The 18,971-nt window shown below is 34.6% G+C and overlaps 1 protein-coding gene and 1 pseudogene across 1 annotated transcript; both read left to right on the top strand.

Annotated features, from left to right (window-relative positions):
* Positions 1-486: 486 nt before the first annotated feature.
* LOC100664241 (olfactory receptor 4P4-like) lies at positions 487-1,678 on the top strand. The gene has a single exon (XM_064296171.1). The coding sequence runs from the start codon at positions 496-498 to the stop codon at positions 1,450-1,452; it is 957 nt and encodes a 318-aa protein (XP_064152241.1). The 5' UTR covers positions 487-495; the 3' UTR covers positions 1,453-1,678.
* Positions 1,679-15,129: 13,451 nt separating this feature from the next.
* On the top strand, positions 15,130-16,126 carry LOC100671251 (olfactory receptor 4P4-like; annotated as a pseudogene).
* Positions 16,127-18,971: the final 2,845 nt, after the last annotated feature.

The following is an 18,971-nucleotide window of genomic DNA, read 5'->3' on the forward strand; positions in this document are numbered from 1 at the left end:
AACATACTTAAATTTCCTGAGCACACACTCCCAGATAATTCAGGGGTGGTGAACCAGATCGTGCTGTGAGATGGAAAGTAGAACAAGGCACACACTCATTTAAAAATAGGCAATTTAAAAAAAATGTTATTAAGTAGATTAAGTATTTGTTATCAACATCATATAATTAACAGTAAAAAATGTTTCCTTCTTGATCAGGGTAATAAAAATATTTTTAAAACTTAGTGGTAAGTTAAATAAAATACAAAATTATTCCAATATAAAATCATTTCACAGTAGATTTGTAAAATAAGACAATATAAAAGAAGGAGCCTAATTCTATAAACACAGAATAATTAATATTAACTTCAATTCATACTAATCCATTTTTGGTATATTTTATATTATTGTTATCATACTACTAATTTTGGTTAGCATTTATGTTTCTTTATTTTCAGATACTCAACTCAATTGTTTATAACATACACTAAACTGATAAAAAAAAAACTGATAGATATGGAAAATCAGAGAAACATCTCAGAATTCATTCTTTTGGGACTTTCTTATGATCCAAATTTGCAACTATTTTGCTTTGCACTATTCTTATTCTGCTATGTTGCCCTCTTGGTAGGAAACCTTCTGATTCCAGTTTCCATTCAATGTAGCTCCCTTTTTCACCAACCAATGTACTATTTCCTTAGCCACTTGTCTTCTATGGATATCTGCTATACCTCTAGTGTCACACCCGAACTGATTGGTGACCTACTGGTGGAGACAAAATCCATCTCTTATGGTAATTGCATGCTACAGGTCTTCACCATGCACTTCTTTGGCAGTATCAAGGTCTTCATTCTTACCGCTATGGCCTTTGATCGCTGTGTTGCCATCTGCAAACCTCTCCACTACCTGATTTTCATGAACAGAACAAGATGTAATCTTATTGTCTTAGCTGCCTGGGCTGGTGGAGCAGTCCATTCCTTTCCTCGATTATCTATGACAATCCGGTTGCCCTTTTGTGGAGCTAATGAAATTGATCACTATTTTTGTGATATCTTCCCTTTGCTAAAAGTTGCCTGTACTGATACCTATATCACTGGTGTTCTTGTAGTTGCCAATTCAGGCATGGTTGCCTTAGTAACCTTTGTTGTCTTATTTGTTTCTTATGTCATTATATTATTCACTTTAAGAAATCACTCAGCTGAGGGAAGACGCAAAGCCCTGTCTACCTGTGGGTCTCATATTACTGTGGTAGTCTTGTTTTTTGGGCCTTCAGTCTTTGCCTATCTTAGAACTCCTACCACATTCCCAGAGGATAAAGTATTTGCTCTATTTTACACCATCATTGTTCCTATGTTCAATCCCTTAATCTATACCCTGAGAAATACAGAGATGAAAAATGCCATGAGAAAAGTTTGGTGTCAAGCTTATTTTCAAAGGGGGCTAACAGTTAATGTGAAGAAGACTACTAGCTAAACAACTTTACAAAATGAAGTTGCTAATTGTGAAACAGAAATGTTAGAAACTATCTCATAGTTTACGTTTCCATTATATCATGAGGGGATTAAACGAAGGAACTAAGATTTACAAGTTAAAACAATATACAAATCAAATACTAATCTACCATGTAAAAATTAATAGAAAACTTAGTTAATTGAGAAAAACAAACAAACAAACCCAGTGCCGTCGAGTCAATTCCGGCTCATAGTGACCCTATAGTTAATTTAGTTAATTGAAGGAGTGGAATATTAAGGTGGTATAGGAAGAGTTTTTTTTTTTTTTTTTTTATAGGAAGAGTTGTTGTTGTTAGGTGCCGTCTAGTCGGTTCCGACTCATAGGAAGAGTTAGCTGCATGAAATGTCTTCTGGACTATACCAATTAAAATGACGATATACTGAGCAGCGAATTTTAATGCAAACAATTTTTAATGATTAAACAACCGCAATGCCATTATTTCATTTAAAACTTTAGAATTGGGTGCAAGACCGTATGTTGATATGCATTCTTTGGTAATGAAGAAGTTAAAATCTCTAAATTATATGCTAATTTTTTGTTACTGCTAGTATATTGACCTACACATACTCTAATGGCTGAATCAGTGTAGTAGAATCTTTTTTGAAATAGTGTGTCAGTTTTCCTGAGTTTCAAGTATGAAAATAATGATAACTAGTAGAGGCAGAGTGAAATCAGTTATTCAGAATGTTGAAAACATACTCAATGCTATTCCACCCATTGGCTAAAATGTTTAAACATTTCTATAAATTTTCCGATATTTTTAATGATAAAATTGAAGTGTTGACTCACGCTTACCTGCCTAATATTGGTAAGAAATATCTAGTTATTGGATTCAGAACTGACGACCTTTCCTGCTAAAAAAAGCATGAAGAAATTAGAAACTGTCTAAAAACCAGTCATTCAATCAGACAAGGACCATATCAACCAGCAAACAAATAAACAAGCAAACAAACAAAAAACAGCAACCAAAAAACACTATGGCACAACGGGCAAAATAAATCATCTTATAACTATCTTGAAGAGGACATTTCTGAGAAAAATTTCCTAGGGAAACCAGAAGAAATATTGATCAAATGTCATTTTTTGGGGGGGTATCTTCAATGGAACTAAAAAAAAAAAAATGTGTCTTAAGAAACAGAGCAGATATCAAAATGATGAGGTGGCTGGGTAACTAGAGATAATGAAAATAGAGATACAGAGCTGTTGTTGTTAGGTGCAGTGGAGAGGGTTCCGACTCCTAACGACCTTACCACCTTACGTACAACAAAACAAAACACTGCCTGATCCTTCGCCATCCTCAGAACCATCGTTATGCTTTAGCCCATTGTTGCAGCCATTGCGTCAATCCAACCAGCCAAGGAACATAACAACTAGCAAACAAAGAAACAAAACAAACAAAAAGCAGCAATCAAAAACCACTGTGGCACAATGGGCAAAATAAATCCTCTTGTAACTACCTCGAAGAGTTCTAGAATATGTAAATATAATGCAAGCATTAGTTATTCCAGAGCCATTATACAAAGATAAAGAGCAGAACAAATAATGAAGAGGACAGAATTAAGTAGACCTCTTAAAGGCAAGAGGAATTGAACAAATCACTATAATGGCAAGTTTTAATGAAGAAACAAAAATACGGTCAGATTTAAAATTTTATTCTGAAAAACCATCTCAGTAAGACAAAGTCAAAAGTTTGAGGGGAAGATTTTGAAAATGACAAATTTTCGTACCAGTCAATTTGTATTTCCTTGTTTAGGGAGAGAAAATAAAAGTTTCCCATTTAAATGAATTCATGGTATAAACAATACCCTCTTTCTTGAAGAAAAAACCTTTTCCTAATAAGGCAAGGGGTGAATCAAAGTAAAGAACTGAGATGGAAGCAGTTGAGGTTAAAAGGGATTGATAGTTTCTCTCTTTATCCCCAGAAAGCATCTGGACTGGAGGAAGTGAATGATGTATCTTAAAGAGTATACAACTAGTTGTTCTCCGAGCTCTATTACTTTTCTACTGTCTGAAATTGACCAAATTAAATAACTTCTGGTGTTTAAAAATTTTTTTTTGTCTATTACTAAAACTTTGAATGTTATAATACTTATTTCACATGAACTTGAAAAAATAAAATAATAATGCCTATGAAATGCAACTGTTCAGCGCTTAAGATACATGGAATTATTTATCTAGGGAATTCAACTATTACATGAAAAGAAGCACAATGATTTCTGTGGATATTTGTAAGCACGGCCCTGCACTCCTGCTTTGATTTCCTCTACATTCTTGAACAAGAAAATGCCATTATTACTTGTTTTGCCTTCCAAACTATTTTTTTTTAATTGAACTACATTACACAAGCATCCTAACTAAGAAGGAGTACTTCTAATTAAACTGCACTCTGTTCTGTTGTCTACAGATGGTTACCAAAGGAGTTGGCAGGCTTAGTCTCCCCTGAATCCCTACTAAAATATTTTCAGAAATCATGCTCACCTCGCTTTAGCGTCTTTTATGGTACTCTTCTCATGGTCTAAATTATCTAATCTCTCCCTTGTTTCTTAGTCATATCCCATCTAACTTACTAAGGGCTATTCAAATTTACTTACAGATATGTAACCTTTTTGAATGAAATAAAACTATTCCTAGCTTTTGCCTAACTTTAAAAAAAAATAACTGAAATTATATATGTATATATATATATGATATACAATCATATTTGTGTTTGGGCATATTATTTGGAAAAACCCTTTTCATTGTGAGTTTGTGAACTGTAATTTTCTTTGGAAAAATGGCGTTCAGTCACTGAAGAAGGACATCATGCTTGGTAAAGTAGAGGGTCAGCGAAAAAGAGGAAGACCCTCAGTGAGATGGACTGACAGGTGGCTGCAACAATGAGCTTAAACATAACAACAATTGTGAGGACGGTGCAGGACTGGGCGATATTTCATTCTGTTGTATACAGGGCTGCTATGAGTTGGAGCTTACTCAATGGCACCTAATAACAACAAGAAGAATTCTAAAGACGGGAAAATGTTGATGGGCAGTACAGAATATGAAATGCAGAATATAAAGTTACAAAACTGCTATGATCTCAAATATGTAAAAATGCAAAGGGTGGAGACAGAAAAACACATGGAAATGTTGACTCTGAGTATCTATGCTTATGGTATGTTAGTGATTATTGGCTCCCTCTTTGTTTCACTGCGTTTTTCAACATTTTAATGTTAATTTAAAGAGTAGTTTAAAAATGTATTTTTGGTGTGAACCTAAATGCTCTTTATGTTCCAGCATGTATATACAAGAAATATTTATTAAACATTAAACTTGTTTATCTTTAGCTTGGTGGATTACAAGCATTATCAAATACTTTTTCATTTTTGAATAATTTTGTATTTATAGAGAAGTTGCAAAGATAGTAGTTTCTTTATACCCTTCATCCAGAGTTCCCCATTGTTATCATCTTACATTACCATGGTAATGTCAATACTTGGAAATCAACATTGGTGCATTAGTGTTAACTAAAATTTAGAATTTATTCAGATTCTACCATTTTTTACATTAATCTCCTCTTTCTATTCCAGAATCCAATCTAGAATACCACATTGCATTTACTTACATTTTTCCCTACTAGTCCTGATCTGTAACAGTTTCTTAGTCTTTCCTTTTTTTTAATGACCTTGATAGTCTTGAGGATTACTGATCAGGTATCCTACGGGATGCTCCAATATGAGTCCTAGAAGAATCCACTTAACATCCCTGGTGAGTTTAACTATTATCACTTGTTTTTGTCCTGTTTCCTCCACTATAAAGTTACTTTATTTCCCTGGTGTTGCAGTGGTTATACATTTGGCTTCTAACCAAAAGATTTCAGTTCAAATTCACCAGCCACTCCTTGGAAACATTATGGTGCAGTTGTACTCTGTCTTGTAGGGTCACTATGAGTCAGAATAGACTCCACGGCAATGGGTTAATCTTTTCTTTGGATGGGGGTATAATAAGAAATCTGTGTCTCTACAATCCTATTTATATGCTTATTTAGTCTTTTATTTATTTCAGTATAGATTTGTGCATGTTTATGTTATATTTTAAGTTTTAATCCAATTCTACTTTATTCATTTTGTGGCTCAAAATATTTCATCTTTGAAAATTGGAAATATTTTCAGCTAGTTTTCTATGTCCCTTTGACATGTCCCCATCCTTTTGTCTTTTTCAGCACTTCTTTACATAATAGTACTACAGATACTTAAGTCTCATTTTCTACTTTCCCTGCCTCAGTCTTAGATTTAGTCATTTCTCCAAAAAAGATCTGTTTTCTTTTTATTATAGAACAGTATTTAGAAACAAAGATCTGAGTACTCGGAGTGTTTATTGCTCCTGGGGTGCCATTACTTCTAGGACTCTCAGCATACAGAGTTAGGTAATGTATGTATGTATACTAACACATCTGTATACAAATATCTATAATTATTTCTGTATCCATCTCTGTGTATGTATCTCTCTCACTTTCTCTATATGAAGCTGAACGTGAGTTCATACTAAAATCTTTGTCTCTAATCCAGTACATAGGATCCATCTCAGCCTTTCGTTCTTGTTTACCTGTAACTTCCCACTGTGACAATGAGAAACCTGGCTCATATCATCCACCATCTCTTTTTTTTTTTTCTTATCTTTAATTGAATGCTTAATGCAACAGGAGTAATGTAATTCACAGTACTAACAAGATAGGCCAGATGATCATATCAATAGATGCAGAAAAAAACTTTCAACAAAATTCAACATATACTCATGATAAAAAACTCTCAGAAAACTAGGCACAATCATGAGCTTTCTTAACCTAATAAAGAGTACCTATGAAAAACTGTTAGCTAACATAGTATTTACTGCTAAGAACTAAATTATTTCCCCTTAAGTTCTAGAACAAGGCACGGACTCCTTTTTCACCACTCTTTATTCAACATTGTACTGAAAGTCCCTGCTAGTATAATAGGCAAAAAAATAAATAAAAGTTAGACATATTTGTAAGGAAGAGAAACTGTACTTATTTCCAGACATACTGTGTTAAGATACTAAAGAATATACAAAAAAAAAAAACAAACTTGTAACTAATAAGTGAGTTTAGCAAGTTTGCAGGATACACACTCCACATACAGAATCAATTGTATTCCTACATACCAACAATGGAATATTGGAATCTAAAATTAAATATATATATATATATATATAAAATTTGCAATAGAACCTTTTGCTGTTGTTATTTGCCATGGAATTACCTCTGACTCAAGGAGAACTTCCTATTTAGATATAAATCTAACAAATTACTTTCTTAACCTATATGTAAGAAACTATTAAACACTGGAGAAGTAAATCGAAGTAAATGAAGAGATATACTGTGTTCAGGAATGGTAAGACTCAATATTGTTTAAGCATCAGTCTTCTCAATTTGATCTATTAATTCAGTGCAATCTAATCAAGATTCCAGCAAGCTCTTTCAAAGATATCAACAAGCTTGTTCTAAAATTCATATGAAAAGGCAAAGGAATTAGAGTAGCCAAACAACTATAGAAAGAAAAAAAAAATTGCAGCATTCACAGTACACAATTTAAAGACTTTCTATAAATTTATAGTAATCAAGACAGAATAGAGAGCCCAGAAAGAAAACCATACACATATAGTCAGCCGATTTATAACAAAGACACAAAGGTAATTTAATCGAGGAAAGATAGTCTTTTCAAAAAATGATTTTAGAACAATTGGATATCTGAATACAAAAGTAAATAAACAAACAAATCATGTATCTAGATGACACAAACAACTTACACAAAACATAAATAAATAAATAACTGAAAATGTACTGTAAACTTAAAGTAGTTTTTAAAGGTTTTCCTAAAGAGACGAGGAAAATGATAAATTTAGATATTTCATGTGAAAGAGGAAAAGATTCCTTGGGGTAGATGAGCTTTTTGAGTAAATATCTATAGGTAGAAAGAATGGGATAGCAGTCACAAAAGTCTGTGAGTAAAGAGAAGGGGAACACATGGGATGCCATGGAGAAAATTCTAAGACTTGGAGGAGATGCCTAAATCAAGATTTGGGGAAGCATCTAATATGAAAAGAGAAAAATGTTGAAAAATTAAAAGTTTAATTGGATTGTAGGAAAAAACTGATTATGAGTCGATCTTCCAGAATCCTTTGGTAATTTGTCCTTTGAAGGCATAGCAAATTTACAACCTATGTTAATTTTCAGTACCTTGGGTTATGGCCTTAAGTTAGCGTCTCAGTTTCTGAGGGTTATCATAACAAAGTACCACAAACTGGTTGGCTTTAAAGAACAGAGTTTTTATTGTCTCAAAGTTCTGGAGGCTCGGAACTTGAAGTCAAGGCATCAGAAGGGCCATGCTCTGCCTATCTACTCTAGAAAATCTTCCATGTCTCTTCTACCTTCTGGTAGCCCGGGGCGGGGGGGTGGGGGGTTCATATTGTTCCTTGGCTTTTAGATATATCTACATATAATGTCTCTCTTCCCCCTGTGTGACTGTTTCCATGTCTGTCCTTCCCTTTTATAAAACAACACTCAGAAGGGATTAGGACCCAACCTACTCCAGCTTAACCTTCTTAACTGATAAAAGAAAACCCTCTTTCCAAACAAGATTACATTCACAGGTACAGGGGTTAGGATTTTCAACATATCATTTTTGGGGGTAGAATTGAATCTATTGAATTCCAGAACACTTAATTGTGCTCATGAGGAAAGTTTACATAGATCAAGAGGCAGTTGTTCGGACAGAACAAGGGGATACTGATTGGTTTAAAGTCAGGAAAGGTGTGTGCCAAGGTTGTATTCTTTCACCATACGTATTCAATCTGTATGCTGAGCAAATAATCCAAGAAGTTGGGCTATATGAAGAGTGGGGCATCAGAATTGGAGGAAGACTTATTAACAACCTGTGTTATGCAGATGACACAACCTTGCTTGCTGAAAGTGAAGAGGACTTGAAGCACTTACAAATGAAGATCAAAGACCACAGCCTTCAGTATGGATTACACCTCAACATAAAGAAAACAAAAATCCTCACAACTGGACCAATGAGCAACATCATGATAAATGGAGAAAAGGTTGAAGTTGTGGAGGATTTCATTTCACTTGAATCCACAATCAACAGCCACGGAAGCAGCAGTCAAGAAATCAAAAGACGCATTGCATTGGGTAAATCTGCTGCAAAGGACCTCTTCAAAGTGTTGAAGAGCAAAGATGTCACCTTGAAGACTAAGGTGCGCCTGACCCAAACCATGGTATTTTCAATCGCATGATATGCATGTGAAAGCTGGACAATGAATAAGGAAGACCGAAGAGGAATTGATGCCTTTGAATTATGGTGTTGGTGAAGAATATTGAATATACCATGGACTGCCAAAAGAACGAACGAATCTGTCTTAGAAGAAGTACAGCCAGAATGCTCCTTAGAGGCAAAGATGACGAGACTGCGTCTTACAGCCTTTGGACATGTTGTCAGGAGGGATCAGTCCCTGAAGAAGGACATCATGCTTGGCAGAGTAATGGGCCAGTGGAAAAGAGGAAGACCCTCAGTGAGATGGACTGATGTGTGGCTGAAACAATGAGCTCAAGCATAACAATGATTGTAAGGATGGCTCAGGACCAGGCAGTGTTTTGCTCTGTTGTGCATAGGGTCGCTATGAGTCGGAACCAACTCGATGGCACCTAACAACAGCAATAACAAATTCAATCTATAAAAGTTAGTTTTATAATTTTATTATGTTAAACTCCTAATTGTTTAATAAGGCACCCAGAGAATATTATTGTACAGAATAATGAATAATTATAAAGTAAGTACCTTATAACCCCACTTGGGATAAGAAATAGCATCCTCATGTTCTTTCAAAGCCACAGCCTCTTTCTTCCCTTAAATGTAACCTCCATCTTATGAGAATCATGTTCTTACCTTATAACTTCTCTATGCCTCAGTTTCTTCATCTCTGAAATGGGATTGCTAATAGTACATATCCTAAAAGATTATTGTAAAGGTAAATGAGTTAAAGCCCATCAATACATTCATGCTTGAATGGAGTACATGTTTACTAAATATTTACTATCATCCATTGAGTTCACAGAGCAAAGCAGAAGCAAGGACTAATTTGAATATAGTTGCAAAAAAAAAAGAGACTTACTGATAATGATAAAAAGAGTGGAAGAAATTACAGAATGCTCAACAGCATTATTAACAAATTATCCCAATGAAAATTTTGTAACCCCCCAAATTAAAAAAATATATATATATATTTCTTCATCTCTGTAAATATCCAGAAAATTTACCTTAAAGGGAAGTGCATAAAACACACACACATCATGTTTCCCCAGAGAACACATTCAAGACACTACATGGGGATGGATGGAGCTCATTTCCCAACACAAGGACCAGATGTAGTTTACTCCTCAGATAACAAAAAAGGGAAAAGAAACTCAAATTGATATACACTGATTTCAGTCATCAAGGCTCAGGGGATTGGGTAGTGAATGGGCTTCAAACAACATGCTGTGGAGTTAATTTTTGCTTGCCAAGTATTTATAATCTAGTTGTGAGGTCACACTGGTAACTTGAATCTAAAGGGATTCTAACTGGGAAGTTGATTATTTGGAGATGTATAAATAATTAACTTTCATAAAGTAAGCAATCCTGTGAAAGGAAGTAAATGCACCTTTAGAATAATTAATTTACCTACAACTTTACTTAGCATTTCAACCTAGAAATCTTCAGGAATTGTTTGGTAATATAATCCAGAGTCTATATGGACCATGATTTGACTAATTTTGGAAAGAAAATATTGCTACTGCTTTCAAAGTTTTCTCTGTGGGTGACATCATTTCTTTAAGCTGCTGGTGTCACAAGCGACAATAGTTCCTACAATGGTACAAAATTTGTATTTTTCTCTGCATAGATTGCTGGGAAATACAAAGTGACACTCATCAGCAACGCTAGTGGATTTGCTGAGGAAAATGTCAAGTCAGGGTGTTGAAAGGAAATCATTTAAATAGTTGAAGAAGGGCTTTGAACTGGTTTGAACTGGTTCGGTTATGGCCAACGAAGCGACACCAGAACAGACTCGAATTTTTAAAATTTGAGTGGTCTGGAAGGCTAACCAGATGGGAAAAATTATGGGTTGCAGCTCTGAAATGGAAGACCTGTGAAAGGCATAGTGAGCTCTTTCAGAGCCTGATGCGTGACATGGGATTATTGCCAGGGCTGTGGACAGAGCCATACATTCAAAGCGGCACAGTGCACCGCTGTTTTAGAACCAGGCTCATGGTTTTCTACTCAGCTGGAGAAGAGATTTGGTTGAAATGCAATAGGCGTGCTGCCCTTGTTTTCTAAGAGGGCAATTAAGTTTCTAGAAGGGCTTCGACCTGTAATTTTTCCAGTTTCGGTTAGTGTTCCGTTGCACCCACATTTTAAAAATTCAGCTCTATTTCAGTGTTGCTTCAATGACCATGACTGAACCAAGCTGAACCAGTTCAAGTGCTGGTTGAAGAATGGCTGGAATTTCAATAACGAGGGAACAGAAAAGACTATAAAGGAAAACAAAAACAGATTCAAAATAAGCACAGAAGAACATACATGAGTAAACTATTTTTTTCTCTCTTATTATCCTGCATCAATACGTGTTATTTGTTGAAAATGTTTTTACTTCTGTCTTAAGAAAACATTTTGATTAGCAGCTAATTTTAAAACAGACTTTTCTGTAAATTCTATAAACTAAGATGTCTTTGGATTGAGAGAGTGGTAATTTCAGGGAAGATTTGCTTGCCTTTTGGAGATGAGGTGATGACATACTCCAGAAAATTAAGGTGAAAGTAACAGAATTAAAAAAAAAAAAAAAGGGTTTTTACCCTAATTTATTAGAGGACTACATATTATAAATAAAATAAGTAATACTTCTATTTTAACTCTATGAAGAATAGCAGTAAAATCTGATCAAGGATAAAGTGTTTTGAGTTCTAAAAAGGACATCATGGAGGGGAGAAATCTAAGGGATCATCGAAATTAGTTCTTTTATTTTCAGATAAGAAATGTATGAAACAAAAATAAACAAGTCAGTCACAGCACAAAACAGAAGCCAGGCCTGGGCGTGAGTCCAGATCTCTTTTCTCCTTCCCGTTTTTCTTATATGGCAACTAGCTGGAAGTGCCATGTCACCACTCATGCTAAAAAAAAAAAACATGCTAAAGAGGCTAAGAAACATGTTTCTTCCTACAGAAATGTGTGAACTGTACATTTCTTACTTTCTAGAGCTGCTTATATATGTAAGAATCCTGAAGTATTTGGTTTGAGGTTTTTCACTGAGACTTTCACCTAACTTATACTTCTATGTTTCCATTTACACATTTAAATGTGAGTGGCTAAAATGGGGCAACACTCAAAATTTAGGAGGTTCCCTGACTGTGCCCAATAAATTTGGTAATGTGCAAACTTTGGGATTAGGGAACCAGGTTTAATGTTTAAGTCATCTTGTTGTTTTCAGTTTTTCACTTTTGAGGAACCAAACAAACCCATTATCATCGACTTGATTCTGACTCACAGTGACTTTATAGGACAGAATAGAACTGCCTCATAGGGTTTCCAAGGAGGGGCTGATGGTTTCAAACTGCCAGCCTTTTGGTTAGTAGCCAAGCTCTTAACCACTGTGCCACCAGGGACAATTTAGTGAAATGGTTCTAAAGTCAGGCTTTGAAGTCAGAAAACTCAGATTTTAAACCGCGGTTTGTTATAAAAAAAAAAAAAAAGTTTTTTTTTTTTTTGTTATATACTTACTAGTCGTGTTACTATGTACAAGTTCATTAACCTCTACTAACACAGTTTTAATTTATTCGTGTTGGTGTGCATTAACCTTAACACAATGCCATTGTCATCTGTGCACTATTTTATCATTTAAAAGCAATTTCTTATCTGTCATCAAACTGGAGCCTCTGAACGAGTCTCTGAATTATATAGAGCAGGGGTATAATTTCCTAGATTTCACATAAAGAAAAACCCTTTTCAAAATAAATTAAATGACTTGCGAAGATAACACTTCAAGTTAGTGGCTTGATTAAGAAATACAACCAGGGTCCCCCCTACACTATAAAGAATTGTTAGATTTTTACTGGTAACATACAGCAGTTAACAGGTGTTCCTATGCCTGGGAGGAATTTGAATCAAGAAGGATCGCCAAGTAAGGAAATTGAGCATCAGCTGAATGTAGCCTTCTGAGCCAAGACAACTACAGATTCAAGAAATGTTTTTAACAAACCCATGTAGTTTCAAAAGCATAAATGTGCCTAATTATTAAATTTTTTTTTATTGATAAATGCAGACAGATTGATTAACTGGCTTGCCTGAGAACACCCCAGTCTTACTTTCCTGAGAGGCTTAATTTCATTTAAGGCCCTTAATGAGCTTGTGGTGGGGGGGTTAATGTGCATATTTCAGGTGGATTTTAAAGCCTATCTATGTTATTTCTGTCTGAAAATTCTAAATACAATAAACTATTTTAAGAATAATTCAAATGAGGATTGTATCCAGTAGTGTTATTTTATTCATGAAATAACACTATTGAATATCATAAAAGAAATAGCCTATCTTGCTTATAGGCAAAATATTACTGTAGTCTGATTTTGGAAATGGTTAAAACCTATTTCTCAGCAATTTTTCCTTAACCTAATTCTAGTTCTTCCAATTCCACTAAGGAAATTAAGGTCTTAGTCTTATAGTTTCAATACAATTACAATGTGATTATTTATTGTACGAGTGGCAATGTTAACTTAATAAGTAACAGGGTGAGTTGAGGAGAAAATTTAAGTAGGATTTGATTGAGAAGCCAGGAATGAGACTAGGGCTGAAAAAGTATAACATAAAAGTAAGACAATTTGAGAACTAATGGTAAAGACTAATTGTAGGAATTTTGGCTTAAAATTATGAGAGAATTTGAAGAAACATATAGCTAGTGTCATTTTTTCGTCAATATCCACAATTCTAACAACCTAAGTTCACACCAGGTTTGGTCACACCCTATTCCAATGGTTCTAGTTTCTGTAACCAGGTCCTATTGGTTTGATATCATTTGTGTTAATTGATGGTTTTCACTGGCTAATTCTTTTCAGCAGTAAACCACCAGGCCTTTCTTCCTAGTCTGTCTTAGTCTGAAAGCTCAGCTGAAACCTGTCTGCCATAGGTGAACCTGCTGGTATTTGGATGCTGGTGGCATAGCTTCTAGCATCACAGCAACACGCAAACCCCCACAGTATGACAAACCGACAGATGAATGGGAAAACTGATGAGTCACACCATTCATATATTATTTTTCTCAACTTGCAATTAAAATCTGTCATTGGTGGAAGGAAGAGATTTGATTAATGGATTGAGAAATTTTGGACTTAAAATAATTTCAAATTCTCAGCAATGTGTTATTGGCTAGGAGTCAAGCTTACTGAAATGTTTACACTAATATTTAGATAATAGTATTTACCACTAATATTTCTAGAATTTATAAGGCAGGTTTATATTCTATTATTGAATGTCACAAAGATCATATTTTAAAGACAAGGCAAGTTTTTCCATTTTGTTCATATTCAACCAGATAAAATGATGGGCACCCAAGGTAAAAGGGTATTATGGCATAATGCAAAGAATAGAGCACAGGTCCCAACTTGTTATCTCCTTAGAAGTCACATTTTCTGAATCAAGTAGTCATTATCTGGGCAGTTCATGAGTTCAGACAAAATAATTGTATTGGACAAATATGGGGAAAAGGACATACGTCGTGGTTAGAAAGCTAAGAGTAATTTCACTTGACGAATATAATAAACTGTATTGAGGGTAAAATTTTAATATAACACTCTTCTGCGTAGTCCTTTAAGGAAATTTACTCCTGGTTTTATTTGGTGGTCCATTCAAGTTTGCTGTTTTCATTGATTTTACTGTAGGACTAAACATTCTTGTATTTTAATATATCAGCACACATCTCTCACTAAAGCACTAATGAAACACATAAACAAGAAAGCAAATAACATCAAAATAGTTCCTAAAGACCTTTGACATAAGCCTATTGGAGAGTCTTTCAGTTTTAAATATTTGTCTATAGATTTACATAGGTTTTATTTTTTATGCTTCCTTACTTGAAAATGGATTTAAGGTAATATATAATCCATTAGTTAGAAAGCTTAAACATCACATTCTTTTGTACACAATTAAAAAAATATAGCTATATAATTTATACTTATTTCCTTATTTTTTTTAGTCCAAGAAGGTAAGAGTTATATTCTTTCCAAGTAGTATTATATATTACATTAGACTTTGGAAACAGACATTACCTAAAAATAAATGTCTAGTATTGTTGATTAAGGACATTCATGTCTGCTCAGGTTTGAATGGATCACAATTTCTGGAAGATTTAAAGGAAATCATCTAGCATACGTTCACACAGAGTGTTACTAGAGGGACATTTTAACTGAACATTTGATTTTCATTCTCTAAGACTCTTGAAAGAAGACTACTGCACCATGTCAGTTTATTGTTCGTTGAACAGAATATGGTCATCACTCTTCTCAAGAAACACTTCTAAATATGGGCTTATGAATTATGTCATTTCAAGGGACTTATGTATCCTATGTACACTAGACCATGGAAAACAGCAATAACGTCACTGTATTTATTCTCTTGGGACTTTCTAAAAGCAAAAATATTGAAATCTTCTGCTTTGTATTATTTTTATTTTGCTATATTGGTATTTGGATGGGAAATTTGCTCATAATGATTTCTATCACTTGCAGTCATCTAATTGACCAACCCATGTTTTTTTTCCTTAATTACTTCTCTCTCTCTGACCTCTGTTACACATCCACAGTGACACCCAAACTAATGACCGACCTACTGGCAGAAAGGAAGACCATTTCCTATAATAACTGCATGACACAGCTCTTTACCTCACATTTCTTTGGAGGCATCGAGATCTTCATCCTCACAGGGATGGCCTATGACCGCTACGTGGCCATCTGTAGCCCCTGAGCTACACTGTCATCATGAGCAGGCAGAGGTGTAACACAATCATCACAGCTTGTTGTTTCGGAGGATTCGTACACTCTGCCGGTCAGTTATTTCTCACTATCTTCTTACCCTTCTGTGGCCCCAATGAGGTAGATCACTATTTCTGTGATGTGTATCCTTTGCTGAAACTGGTCTGCACTAATACGCACACCATAGGCCTCTTAGTCATTGCTAATTCAGGCCTAATTGCTTTGGTGACTTTTGTTGTCTTGATGTTGTCTTATTTTTTTATATTACACAGGCTCAGAGCATATTCTGCAGAGAGCCGCAGTAAAGCTCTTTCCACTTGCAGTTCTCAAATAACAGTGGTGGTTCTATATTTTGCCCCTGCATTATTCATTTATATTAGACCAGCCATAACTTTTCTGGAAGATAAAGTGTTTGCTCTTTTCTATACCATCTTTGCTCCCATGTTCAACCCTCTGATCTACACCCTGAGAAACATGGAGATGAAGAATGTCATGAGGAAAGTTTGGTGCCATCAAATCCTCTTGGAAGGAAAGTAACTTTTCAGAACCATTCCTGCTTCTCAGTCTTTGGTCCCCTGGAACCACAGCTCTGAATAAGATCAATTCCCATCGTCTGTCCTGACTTACTGTTTGGAGAAAGAAATCAGAAAACAGAAGATACATCCTCTTTTTTTTTTTTTTTTTTTCATGCTTCTGCATGACACATTAGCAATAAGTTGAGCATTATTATTATTTATACTCTCCCCTGGTGGCAGGGTAGTTAGGAGCTTGGCTGCTAACCAAAAGGTTGGCAGTTTGAATCCATCATTTCCTGCTTGGAAGCTCTATGGGGCAGTTCTACTCTATCCTGTAGGGTTCCTATGAGTCAGAATCGACTTGAAGGCAACAGGTTTGGTTTATTTTATTTATTTATTTATTTTGGTTATCTGACTTAATCTTTAAGATTTTGCTCATATGATATGAAATAACCAATTTCTTAAAGATAGAGTATTATATCACTTATTGGACCTTGTAGCGAAAGAGATAAATTACTATAAATTACTTAAAATGTTATGAATAAAACTCCTTCAAAATTTAAAAACATTTTACTGAACTACAAACATAGAAAACAGCACATATCATCCATATTCAGCTCATTAATTTTTACAAGCTGAGTACTATCATATAATCAGCACCCAGATTAAGAGTCAAAAATTACAAGTTAGAAGGCCTTCTCATGTCTGTTTACAAGTACTACCTCCCAAAGTAATCACTTTCTTTATCTCTAGGATCATAGATTAGTTTTATCTGTTTTTGTACTTTTTGGCAAAGGAATGATGCAGATTATACTCTTTGGTGTCTGACTTCTTGTTGTAAGTTTTATGGTATTGACTTATGATGTGTGTATTTTCTGATTATTTATATCCATTGATGTACAGTATCTCATAGTATGAATATATGACAATTATTTTATTCTTTCTCTTGTTCCTATACATGACTAGTGCTGCAGTGAATATTTTCAACATGTCTTCTGGTGAATATATGTTTTCAACGGTTTTGTTCATCATGGTTCATTTGTAATTAAGACTTACAAATTTAAGACAGTGATTGTGTCTTGTGTAGCCTAGTATCTTACTGAAACAAAATAAAAGTACATGAAAGAAAAAAAAAGAGTTACCCGTAGGAAGAATGAAAAAAAAAAGCCTTAGAAATACGCGAAACTTCTGGTATTTCTAGGGTCTATGTGATGTTTTTTTTTTTTTTTTTTATGTGATGAGGTGTGGCATATGCTAATTAATTTCAACCAACCTGTCAAACAGAAAAGCACTTAGAAGTAAAAAGAGAGGAGCAGCGGAGGAAAGATCTGACAAAGGTAGTTTACACAAGCTCAGAAAAAATTCCCATGGGTAGATCATCAGGTTACATTAGCAAGATTAACACATAGGAAATTACCACTGGGAAATATTATCAAATGGGATCCTTACTATAGCATAGGGAGTTGCTTGGCATATTAAGTAAAACTGGGAAAATTCTACATCAGAGTGTTAAGAGGAAAAATATGTACTTCAGGTCCTCCAAGTAAAGACAAAACCAAACCAAACCAAACCCGTTGCCTTTGAGTTGATTCTGACTCGTAACAACCCTATAGGGCAGAGTAGAACTACCCCATAGTGTTTCCAAGGAACAGTTGATGGATTTAAACTGCCAAACTTTTGGTTAGCAGCCTCAGCTCTTAACCACTGTGCCACCAGGGCTCCAAATAAAGATAGTGGGTCCAGATAACCACACGCATCATAGAAAATGAGATCTTTCCTGGGGGATCTATTCTTGTCCTAATTGCAGAATAAACATGCTCATATGGATAAACCTAAAAGACACCATACTTAGTAAGGTAGAGGGTCGGTGAAAAAGTGAAAGACTTTTGATGAGATGGATTGACACAATGGCTACAACAATGGGTTCAAACACAGCGATGATTGTGAGGATGGCCTAAGACAGTGCAGTGTTTCATTCTGTTGTTAAGTAGGGTTATTAGGAGTTGGAACCTACTCGACAGCATCTAATAAAAACAATAACAAAAGAAGAGAAAATTTCTTTTTGTCCAGAAATTATGCTGTCAATAAAAAAAGTACTGAATATAGGACAGAATTAGACTTTAAATAGTTTTTTCAGAACAAAACCGCATTTATTACAGTTCTCAGAAACAAAATACAGTATGAATATGTTTATGCATAAGTGAAAATTTAAAAACATGATATAGGATAAAGAGAGTCTCACAATTGTCCAATTTGTTAAAAAACAAACAAATTAACTTTAAAAAAAATGTTATTTTAATTAGTTGATGGATATACCAGAGAGATTATATGTGCAGAAAGAATCAGCAAACTGAGTTTTAGACATTAATAAATTACTCAGCACAGAATAGAGATGTAGGAAGATACAAAATGTAAAGAGACATTGGGAATAGAGTAAAAAGGAGAAATGTACTCTATCATGCTCCCGGATTTTGGAAAAAGTGAAAAAGATATTTAGAATCGATAGAAAAATATTTAGAAAAAAGTCCACAATGAAGAAGAGGAGATATTCTTAAAAAGACCCCAAGCTATCATCTAATTTCCCACACGGACTTTTTCTGTGAGTTGAGGGCAGGTGGTATTTGGGTATCTGAGACAGAAAGGCAGAATTAACACTTGGTTGACAGAGTGTGGCCAGAGGGGGGATGATCTGCACCTCAAGATATTTGCCCAAATAACAGGGATAAGTTAAGGGTATAGTGAATCTAGCTCAAAAGGTGGGAATGAAGTTAAATTGTTTTTAAAAATCTTATATTTTTGAGATTGTGGTAAAAGTGCCAATTTAAAGTGGACTATTTTATAATATGTCTAACATGTGAAGGATACATTTTTTAAAATAATTTCTACTTGTATAACTTTCTTCTTATATCTTGATATTG

Source organism: Loxodonta africana, chromosome 13, assembly GCF_030014295.1.
Source record: "Loxodonta africana isolate mLoxAfr1 chromosome 13, mLoxAfr1.hap2, whole genome shotgun sequence".
NCBI classification, from domain to species: Eukaryota; Metazoa; Chordata; class Mammalia; order Proboscidea; family Elephantidae; genus Loxodonta; species Loxodonta africana.

Bases quoted from the DNA above. Each gene is read 5' to 3' on its own strand.
- LOC100664241 (XM_064296171.1), top strand. From the start codon at position 496: ATGGAAAATCAGAGAAACATCTCAGAATTCATTCTTTTGGGACTTTCT.